The following is an 11165-nucleotide window of genomic DNA, read 5'->3' on the forward strand; positions in this document are numbered from 1 at the left end:
CTCATCCGAAACGGTGACGAGTCTGCTTACAGACTGGAGGTTGAACAGCTGGCTGCCTGGTGCAGTTATAACAACCTTGAGCTGAACACGCTCAAAACAGTGGAGATGATCGTGGACTTCAGGAGGAACAGCTCAGCACTCCTCCCACTCACCATCATGAACAGCACTGTGGAAGCAGTGGAGTCATTCAGGTTCCTGGGCACTATCATCTCTCAGGACCTGAAGTGGGACAATCACATTGACTCCACTGTGAAAAAGGCCCAGCAGAGACTGTACTTCCTTCGCCAGCTGAGGAAGTTCAACCTGCCACAGGATCTGCTGATTCAGTTCTACTCAGCCGTCATTGAGTCTGTCTTGTGCGCTTCCATCACTGTCTGGTTTGGTTCAGCTACCAAATCAGACATCAGGAGACTACAACGGACAGTCCGGACTGCGGAGAGGATTATTGGTGCCCCCCTGCCAAACCTCCAGGACCTGTACTCTTCCAGAGTGAGGAAGAGAGCAGGTAAAATCATCACAGACTCCACTCACCCTGGACACCACCTGTTTGAACTGTTACCGTCAAGACGGAGACTCAGATCACTGGCCACAAGAACATCTCGGCACAGGAACAGTTTCTTCCCACAGGCCATTTCCCTCCTGAACAGTTAACACTACTCCCAAGGCATATGGCTGTAAGTGCAATACTCCCACTGTTTAGTGCAATATCCCACAACTCAGGTGATACTTATATGTAGATTTATTTATTTATAATATTCAAAACACTGTAAATAGGTTAATAATCAGTAAATCTGAAAATGTCTATTCTGACTAAACCCAACTGTGATAGTTTTATTCTCATATATTTATATTTTTATTTTTTATTCTTATAATTTGTAGTATTATGTTTCATGTTGTATTTGTATATGTCCACTGGAAGCCTCAGTACCAAAACAAATTCCTTGTGTGTGCAAGCACACTTGGCAATAAAGCTCTTTCTGATTCTGATTCTGATTCTGATTCTGACACAGGACCACTACCTCACCATCACAGCACACTACATAGCAGGGGGCAAAATGCAGCATAAAGTGCTAAAAACAAAGGCTGTGTACTAGGGGTGTGCCATATCATACCGTCCACGATAATACCGGTATACATTTTTACATGATAAAAAAAGTGTCATATCGCGATATCAATGATATAGCGACGCAATGACGTATGGCGCATTTACGTTCCCTAGCACGCACAACAACAACACCTGTCTGAGCGCGAGAGCAGCCTGTCAGCCTCCGATGACGATTTAGCAATTTCGCAAACAGCTTGAGTGTTCAGCGGGGCTGCCGACGCGCGTCTTCTCTCGCGCGCGTTTAGGAGTCGGGACATGACTGAATGGTCTCTTGCACAATCGGGCCATCAGTGCATCGTAACTAAAGTTTATAATTTTCAAGTCTTCTTAATTCGTATCAGTTTCAACATTCAAGCGGTTTTAAACTATCCAGTAAGCTAGTCGCGCACTCTCTGAGAGAGTTGCACTGCGTGCATACATAGAGTGCAGCTCGCGAGAAATTAAAGTAATTTTTCGCGGATTATATCGCTTTAATGGGGGGAAAAACACAAAATTGTGTCAAACTTCCGGTCTTGGTAAGTATACTCATAAACACAGTCGGTTATATAAAACGCATGTGACAGACAGTATAATGAAAACAGCAATGGATCCGTGCACTAGCTGTAAAAGTGACGCAGCCATAGGCTATGCAAGTCTGTCATTAATGTTGTCGTCAAAACAACAAAAGATAGCTTTAATTGTAATGACTGAGAATTATTAGCCTATGTATTTAATTTAATCAGGAAACAGAACTAATAGACTGTGTTATTTTACATTTGATTACTTTATTATGTTTCTGTAGTATTTCTGAATACTGGTGTTAGACCTACACACATTTAACATTTAATTCAAAGATTGAAATCAAGCTTCCTTGTGTTGTGTAAACTCTTAACAACAAAATTACCACATTGTAAAAAACGCAATGAGTGAGCAAACATTTAGGTGAGATAAACATAAGAAAATTTTCAACAACAACAAAAAAAATGTTTATATCGTCATAAATATCATCATCGCAAATATTCTTGAAATATCGTGATAGAATTTTGAGGCTATATCGCCCACCCCTACTGTGTACAAAGCACAGACCAGTTGTGTTGTTGCAGAGGAAATTAGTGATGTTTTGTCAGAGTTTGGCATATCTGATAAAATTGTAGCAGTCACTGTAGATAATGCTGCCAACATGGATGTGGCTATTAAGCACATGCGATTTGTGAAACTGTGCTGTTTCGCCCACACACTTAATTTAGCAGCACAAAGTCTATACTCCCTAAATTCAGTGAGTCAGTGGGTGGCCAAGGTCCGAACCATTGTTGTGTGGATGAAGAGGTGCTCAATGGCCAAGGTGGTTCTCCAAGAGAAGCAACAACTTCTATGTAAGACACACAAAGTTCAGTTTATTTAACTGTTGTGCATTGACACGTAATGACTTTATATGTCTGATCTATCTTATTATTATTTATCAGCTCTGCAGAATTAAATTTTACAAAAGTATTGTTTGTCTCCTAGGATGAAAAGCATCTGTTATATGACTTAAAATTGATGTTCTTGTTTTTGTCAGAGCTGCCCCGACACTCACTCATACTAGATGTGAGAACACGATGGAACTCTCTGTATCTAATGCTGGAGAGATTCACAGAGCAGTACCCTGCAATTCAAGCAGCCAGCTTGGATCAACGGCTGAGAAAAAATATGGATATGGACAGGTAGAGATAGATAGACAGAATTCGTATTTTGTGTGTACTGGTATTTTTTGTCTAAACTTGTCTAAGACAAGTTTAGACAAAAAATATCAGTACACACAAAATACGAATTCAAAGAACAGTATTAGAGTGAATGTGCTAATGTAGGAAGTCATATGTTAAGTGTTTTGTTAAGAAAAAAAGAGAATATTTATATCTCCAATCTATATGTTATTAATTATTTTACAGACTTGCTCGGCTAACTGAGGAGGATTTTAGGAAAGCTGAAGATTTCCTCAACTTGATGAAGGTGTTCTACACCTCAACACTCTGTGTGTCCTCCGAAAAGAGTCCCACATGCGGACAGATTCTGCCTATCCTCAAAAAGCTTGAGGCACACTTGGCTGTAAAAGAGGGAGACACAGTCTTTGTGTCAAACCTTAAAAAACAGGTTTGGGCAAACCTATCCAAGCGCTACCAGGTAATTGACTGAGGCAGGGCACCTGGAAAGAAATTGTTCTAGAATAGAAATATCCTGTGGCTTGTTGAAACATTTAAAGAACATGTGTTTTGCAGAATGATGAGATCAGGAACTTTCTCCAAGTGGCCACTGCGTTGGATCCACGCTTTAAACATAAATTGGATAATGACACCATCTGGGACCAGATCCAGAGAAATCTGATTGAACAGGTGAAATGCACAACTGTCCTTTTTCAGCTATTAAAATCTAAGATCTAAATGCTAATAAGTTCTTTGTAGTCAACCGAGGAAGACAGTAGAGCTGATGGGGACACCATGCAGTCTGAGAATGAGGATGAGCAGGAGAGTGTAAGTGTACGATATAGCTGATATTATATAGGTTTTCAATTTAAATAATGATCATGCTTTTAATGGAGGTTTTCCCTTTTTTTAGTGATAATACTGATGAACCTTTTGTTTTGTTTTTTAGCAACAGCCTCCCTGCAAACTGCCCAGGAAGACTCCATTGGAGGAGTTGTTCGCTGAGGAAGAGGCACAGAACATAGTGTCACAGCAGAGCTCCACGTCCATCAAGAAACGAGTGGAGAGAGAGCTGCAGATATACCAGGAAGTTCCACCGGTCCTTATGTCTGAGGACCCTGCTGCATGGTGGTGGAACCAACAAAATACTTATCCTTTGCTGTCAAATCTCGCTTTCTCGTATTTATGCGTTCAAGCTTCTTCTACACCCAGCGAACGTGTTTTCTCCACAGCAGGAGATACTATCTGTTCAGAACGTTCACGCATCCTGCCTGAGAAGGCAGATATGATCATTTTCCTAAACAAGAACTGTTTTTGATTTAGACTGTACCTGCTGCTAATCTGGACTGTTTTTTACAAGTTGTTTGTTTCTTATTGTTTATTTGCTATTCTGCACCAGGTTAGCCCATCAGTGGGAGCACGGTTACATGTACCTGCAGCATCATACACTCGTGTAAATGTGTTTTCAAAAATAAAGCTCTTGAGGAAAGTGTACGCCTGTGAAAATATATTCATAATTTATAATATTTATATTCAAGTTCATAGATTTGATATTTATATTGTAGTTGAAAACAGCCCTGTGAGAAATTCATAGTAAAGTTAATAAAAAGTAAAAAGTTCATAGAATTAAAATTGATGGAGAAGGTCAGAGTATTTCCTTCAGAAAGACCGCTGGTTAGCTAAACTTTTTTGACCCTGCCTCTTAAAAGAATCGGAATTGAGAATCGTAAGGAATCGGAATCAGAATCGGAATCGTTCAAATTCAAACGATACCCAACCCTAGTTATTATGACTCTTGGGTAACAAAGTTTCAAGTGTCTAGTTTAAAAAAATATCAGAGTTATGAATGTGGACCTTATGGTTTAGGAGCTACAGACATTTGTATTTGGGTATGTCGTTTTCAGAAAATTCTCAAAAATAAGGGCGAGGTTAAGAGGTTAAACGCGCCAGGCTTATAAGTGTCTTTTTCATAGCTTAATCAAACGAATAATATCGCAAATGAAAAAAACAAGCAAAGATAACACACAAGCATATTCAAGTAATGGTCAGAATATATTTGTTCTGTGAAAAAAAAGAGTTTGAAGTCGAGGACTTTTCTCCCCCACCTTCACCTGAAGTGGAGGATGTTGAATTGTCTGTGGACACAGGGCCAGAGCCATATCAATTCGAGCCGCTGGCTCAAACTGGGGTCTTAACTCCCACATCTAGATCTGCATCTTTCCAGGATTATTATTACTATTACATTCAGTATATTTTGCTGCTATATGAAAAAAATATCCAGCAAAACGCGCGTTTGTCGACACCAGAGGGTTAACTTTAGCCTAGGAAGGAACATAAATTGTGATTAATAATATATGCTCACTCACATCATGACGCCGCTGTGGTGGTGGAGTCCATGCAGCGTTTGGCACTGCGTCGCTTTTCAGCGCGAGCTGTGTGGAGAAGACCATTTCCACCTCTATTGTGTTGGAGAACCAATCCCGGGGAAAATGCAGGTTGCACCCTTGAGCGATAGACGGGAACTCTCGTTCTTGAAGGCCAAGTGCATGGAACCACTGGTGCCTAATTTCCAAATCTGGTTGCAACCAGCACCACTACCTACGTACCATCCTAACCACTGTACTAAATATATAACTCAGATGTTTTTACACCATATATTTGAAAATTAAAACACTTTATACTCAAATGTCAAAAAATGTACTCGAATCAATGAACAGCATTTATGAAGCTACATTCTTACAGATAATTTACTAAAAAAGTTGTTTTAGTGTTTAGTTACCCTTTAAGACCCTTTGAAACTGAGGAATCTTAGTTACCCATTGAAACTGAGGAATCTGGTCTCGTTGGACACTTTTAAAATAGTTTTAAATGATTTGGAGAATGAAACATCGAGCTGTAGATGTTTTAGCTAGTTATGTATTTGATATTGAAATTGTATTAGAGTTGCTTGTGTGTGTATATGTGTATGTATTGTTGGATGTTATTTGTTACACTCAAACGTGCTGTGTCTGTCAGTTTTGGCCAGGACGCGCTTGTAAAAGATTCTTAATCTCAATGTGCTTCTTTCCTGGTAAAATAAAGGTTATAAAAATAATAAGAAGAAATTGCTTTATCTGAATATCAGATATTTGTGTTGGTTCTTTAACACCTTTATCTTGTTGACACAGGAATGTGTGTTCTTTTCAGATCAAATATTTGAAATCATTTTCTAAATTAAATTGTTTCAGTGTCCAAGTAAACAGAATTTTTTTAGATGAAAATGTGAAAAGATTACATAACAGGCAGTTAGTCTTAATAAAAAGCATCTTTCATTTTTTAAATTCTCTGAAACCTGGGGTCTCCATATTTGTTTGTGTCAGTTTTCACATCTCAGACCGTAATATGTGTTCTTAGAACAGAAAAGAAAATTTAATTGATTTACATTTTGTGTTAGATACAAATTTATATGTAAACCGATATTGTACGCATGTATCTTGAGATAACAAGGTTGTAGATTTTAGTTGCACACTAGTAGGCTATGCAGCCAAACATTATTTTTGTCTGGACTCTTAATAGAGCTATTTTTAATCTCTCTAACTCTCTGAAAATGTTGAGTCAGCAATGAAAAGATTAGACTAAGATAAGAGTGAAGACCACTTGATGTAGCTCATAACGTGGCAGAAGTCAAAGAAAAGAGCTGTATAATTCAAAGGCTGTATAATTTGTAATAACAGATGACACATCACATGCTTGTAGATAGTATTTATTATATTAATACTCATATCTTCATTTTATTTTGTATAATGTAATATGACTCCTCAAAGATTAGTATTATGTACCAAAAGAAAATAAAAGAGCACAGTCTGTCGATATTGCGATACTTGATACATCTTAATAAATTTAGATAGCTACAGAAACTATAACACTTAGAAAAATATAGTTTACCACAGAACATCCATGTTAGGTGGCTAAAATTGAAATATGTCATCCCTCTGCTAAGGTCCTGTAGCCTGTATTTTTGTGCGTGTGTGTGTGTGCGTGTGTGTGTGTGTGTGTGTGTGTGTGTGTGTGTGTGTGTGCGTGTGTGTGCGCGTGTGTGCGCGTGAGATTTTGGGAAATATATAAATACTATGATGAGTATAAGCCCAGAAAAACAGGTTTTTGTTTGCTGTCAGTTTTAGTACCAAGTGCATTTTTCAATATTATACAGCTGGACCATTGTTTGTGTGCATTTGTGGATGTGTGTGATTCAAAGGAAACCTGGCACAGCCCTTTGCACATATACAGTCTCACAGCCAGCAGGTGGAATTGGCTAGATAATGGAAAAATATGTCATGGTAATACGAGAGAAAAAGAAAGAAAGTGAAGACAAAGAGGAGGAAGACGAGAAATGTGATGGAAAAGCTGGTAAAGTGAAGTAGGTCGTCTTAGAAAGAAAGAGACTGTTTTGCTGGAGATGGAGTCAGGTATGCATATGTGTGTATTATTGCACCACTATTTGGAATGGTGTGTGTGAGACTTGTGTCTGCACAAGACTTGTGTCTTGTGAGTGCATTGGAATGTGTATGTATTTTTATCTATCAGCAATAAATACTTAATAATAATGAAATTTGTGTTTTGTGTTGAAAATATTACAGTGCAAATCTGAGAATATTGGGTCGCCTCTTGGCTATAACATTTTTTTAAATAGAGTACAACGGGGCTAAAGGCACACCTTAAAAAGTGCTTTTCACTACTCCCATAGTGTATGATTGCAGAATATATATATATATATATATATATATATATATATATATATATATATAAATATATATGTGTGTGTGTGTGTGTGTGTGTGTGTGTGTGTGTGTGTGTGTGTGTGTGTGTGTGTGTGTGTGTGTGTGTGTGTATGTTTGTATTGGAGAAACAGATTTTGTGTGAAAATAAATCACCACACACACAGGGTAAAAGGCTCACCAGCATGGGGCAAAAGGCACAAAGTATTGTTACAAATACTTTAGCTAAAATATGTTTTTAATAATGTCTAAGTTAATACTCATTCAGAACAATCGCTTTAGCAAAGTTTGTACTATTTTCTGTTTATTTTGATAAATAAAGAATTCTTTTTTGTTCAATAAATAAACTGTCATTATGTCACGGTTGTGTAGCAGCACACGAAGAAGAAGATTAAAGTTCAAAACAGTGTTTAATAATACCCATAGGTAAATCCAAATCCAAGAGCAAAGCAACACACCACAAGGCCTGATAAAAAAGACAAGGGAGCACACAAGAACTTATACACAACTGAAAACAATGATGATTAAACACACACACACAACTAGCCTCTCCCTATGGAGGATCCCTATACCACTCTACAGATAAAGCGTTGTGGAATTTTTCGGTTCGCGTACCTACCCAAAGTGATAAGATAAAATAAAAATTCTGCATCAAAATTTATAGACAAGTAGTTTGTTTAGGCATGGTTTGTAAGGAATTATAAACCTGCGCACATATATTCAAACGCACATAACTATAGAATCCATTCTTAATGCGCATGTGAACGCCATCAGCGTCTATCACAGGTTCACGTTTAAAGTCTGTTTAGAGAGAACGGTGCCGTCTTAGCGGACCCTAATTTAATAACAAACTATCATTTAGACGGAAGTGAATCAATCAAAACTAACTTTAGCTGGAAAAAACATTTTTCAAGAGCCACTATAAAACCAAACCAATCTCTGTTACCTTAAATTATATCTTTATCTCTGTAAAGCTGCTTTGAAACAATCTACATTGTTAAAAGCGCTATATAAATGAGGATGACAATGACAATGACACACTTGAACTGAATGACGAAATCAAATCTGTAAACTTGCAAAACTTGTAAAGTTGCATTTGCACGGGCCGCGGGCCTCAGCGTCAGGAAGTATCACGTGATATCAGCTCTCGCGATGTAACGAATTGCTTTACGGCACTGCACACATACACGCATACACGCCAGCCATAGACAGTAAAAGAAAGATACACACCCCCATCCAGGATCCAGCTAGCTATAAGAACAACTATCATCATGGCTAAGCCGGCATATAAGAAGCAGAGAGCTAGGAAAGCATTGTCGGAGGAACAGAGAAAGTGGAAACGGCAGACTGACAGAGCGAGGAGTCAGACACGAGTAAACATCGAACCTGCGTTTCCAGAATGGCGGAAAAAAAAGAAAAAAGCGCGGTCGGAAGAGTCTAGAAAAAGGTGACAAGAATCTGACAGCGCGAGAAACCGGAAAAGAGTCCTACTCGGTCAGGCTTTCACTGTTAAAGTTGATTCCTGCGATTATCGTGAGAACAGTTGTCAATATCTCAAATAATTATCAGGACATAAATAAGCCTACACGTTGTATATAGTGTAAATGAGCGCAATTTGCAAACTATTATGATAAATTGCAATAATCATGTCTAACAACATCATAACAGACATTGTTACGAAATAATGCGACGTACATGTAACTTTATTAATAATGTCATCTGGCATTTAGGCTCAGGTAAGCCTAACGCAGTAGGCTACTTTATTATAAAGTGCAGAGGCCATGAGTGCAGATACGCTCTGCGTGAGTGGTATTTACAACATTACATACAATTACTCTACAGCAACTCTAGGGGTCGCTGTTTGACAAAAGCGGAAATCCTGCATAGTGCCGCTTTAAAGTATGTTAACATTAAAATCTATTTTAAAAAATACCTAAACAACATTATTTTAAAAACTAAAGTTTCTGAAAGCATTGAAGGAGATCCCATAATAATTTAATATAGATTTATAGTAGTAACAATAAATTATATTTTATTTTATTATATGATGTGATTAATATCACATTTTAAAATATGGTTTCATCATAAATATTGTGATTATCTCTAAGTTGGACACCCAACTTAATATATGATATTTACCCTCTGAATCTAACCATGTCATGTCAACAAATGGAAAAGTCAGCCAGCTATTTATTATCATGTTATTTATTGTGCCTTTAGCCCCAACAGCAGGGCCACCTTTTACCCCAGATTCCATACTTTTACATATTCTTCCATTATTAAAAAGAATAATAATAATAATAAACCTGGTGCTTTAATTACCTTGAACAAAACTAAAAATCATTAAGAAGACCTTTGTTTCAAAATATTTTCAATACTTTCAGCGATTCTCATTTGCTTGTTAAATCTACAACATTTTTAATCAACTTTTAAGCACAGAATCAACTTTGCGCTGCTGCCCGCAATTGCGTCAACGATCAGCCAAATTTCCACGTGCATCTTGAAAAGCGGATGTTTTGAAAACTGCTATGGCAAGCTTTTGTGCCATTTAGTGGTTTTTAGGAAAATAAAATAAAAGGCGCAATTTACCCAGGTGCGCCTTTAGCCCTGTTGAACCCTAATATGATCTCTTGTACCTCTAATATTTGAGAAGCTTAAGTTCAATAAACATGAATAAAGCACTAAAAAATCTTGAATTTTGTGGTCTGCAGTTTGGAGAAAGAGTCAAGAACTCTTGATAAAGGTGAAAAATTAACAGCAGGTTTATGCTATTCACTTTCATTGGGCTTTAGTATAGGTTTTGTGATTCAGGTGCAATGTTATAATGAATTGTATTGTGTTCAATTGTGATTTGTTTTTATGATATATATTGAAACACAAGATACTAGCCCTAAAAGACACAAGCACATTACACTATACAGCAAAGACAACATCTTTGAGGTTGGCATTATATATACTAAAAATAATATGTATAAAATTGGGTAAAAGAAAATGACACCTATGATGAAAAACATTTTAGATTTCAGCCTCACTTCTTTCCATTTCTATTTAATTTATGTTTTTCTTTATAATTCAGTCTTTTGGCTAGCCAAACTGATGGTTCATAACTAATGTTCATGTGCAGTGGGAACAAATGCTCCAGGCCTTGTCAGACTGCTGAGCTGGAGAGTTTGACCCACCCCGCCTCAGTATAGGCCCCCGTGATATGCCAGTACAATGCTGCCATCAGTTTGGTCCAGGATGTCTGCACCTCTGGGGTGAAGCACTCTCCAAAATCCTCTGCAAGTATCTCCAGAATAACCCCACTTAAGATCTGTTGTGAAAAGAAATAAAGTAAAATGTTGAAAAAGGATTGAAAGAGAGCACAGATAGATAATTGCTTGGTTTGTTAAGGAATCTAGCATTCCCCTGGTTTACAGTGGATATTGATATAGGTAAAGCTGCTTATTACTGTTTTCATTCATGACCCTGGAGGAAGTGATTTATCCAATGATATTATCTTTAAAAAATACCCCTATACTAATGCATGTCAGATGAAAACTTCAAGACCCCAATCACTTGAAAATACACGTGAATTAAATGCTTTGTCAAGATCTAAACTCACCATCTCTTAGGAGCAGAATGTAATTGTATCGAGAGAATGCTTTA

At 37.5% G+C, this 11165-nt stretch overlaps 2 protein-coding genes across 2 annotated transcripts in view; one reads left to right on the plus strand and one right to left on the minus strand.

Moving 5' to 3' along the window:
* The first annotated feature begins 1663 nt into the window (after positions 1-1663).
* On the plus strand, positions 1664-4257 carry LOC143707249 (E3 SUMO-protein ligase ZBED1-like). The gene is made up of 5 exons (XM_077199973.1): positions 1664-2457; positions 2643-2787; positions 3013-3244; positions 3340-3591; positions 3713-4257. Exons 2-4 carry the CDS (start codon positions 2702-2704, stop codon positions 3499-3501), a joined length of 480 nt encoding a protein of 159 aa, XP_077056088.1. The 5' UTR covers positions 1664-2457; positions 2643-2701; the 3' UTR covers positions 3502-3591; positions 3713-4257.
* A 5710-nt stretch (positions 4258-9967) lies between these two features.
* The window catches only part of cygb2 (cytoglobin 2), a 116326-nt gene continuing 115128 nt past the window's right edge, over positions 9968-11165 (minus strand). Inside the window, exon 3 of the mRNA XM_077199056.1 lies at positions 9968-10830. Coding sequence (XP_077055171.1) covers positions 10666-10830 — 165 coding nt within the window. The 3' untranslated portion in view covers positions 9968-10665. The remainder of the gene's footprint in view (positions 10831-11165) is intronic.

This window comes from Siphateles boraxobius, unplaced genomic scaffold, assembly GCF_051911475.1.
Source record: "Siphateles boraxobius isolate OS27281-9 unplaced genomic scaffold, OSU_SipBor_1 41, whole genome shotgun sequence".
Classification (NCBI taxonomy): Eukaryota; Metazoa; Chordata; class Actinopteri; order Cypriniformes; family Leuciscidae; genus Siphateles; species Siphateles boraxobius.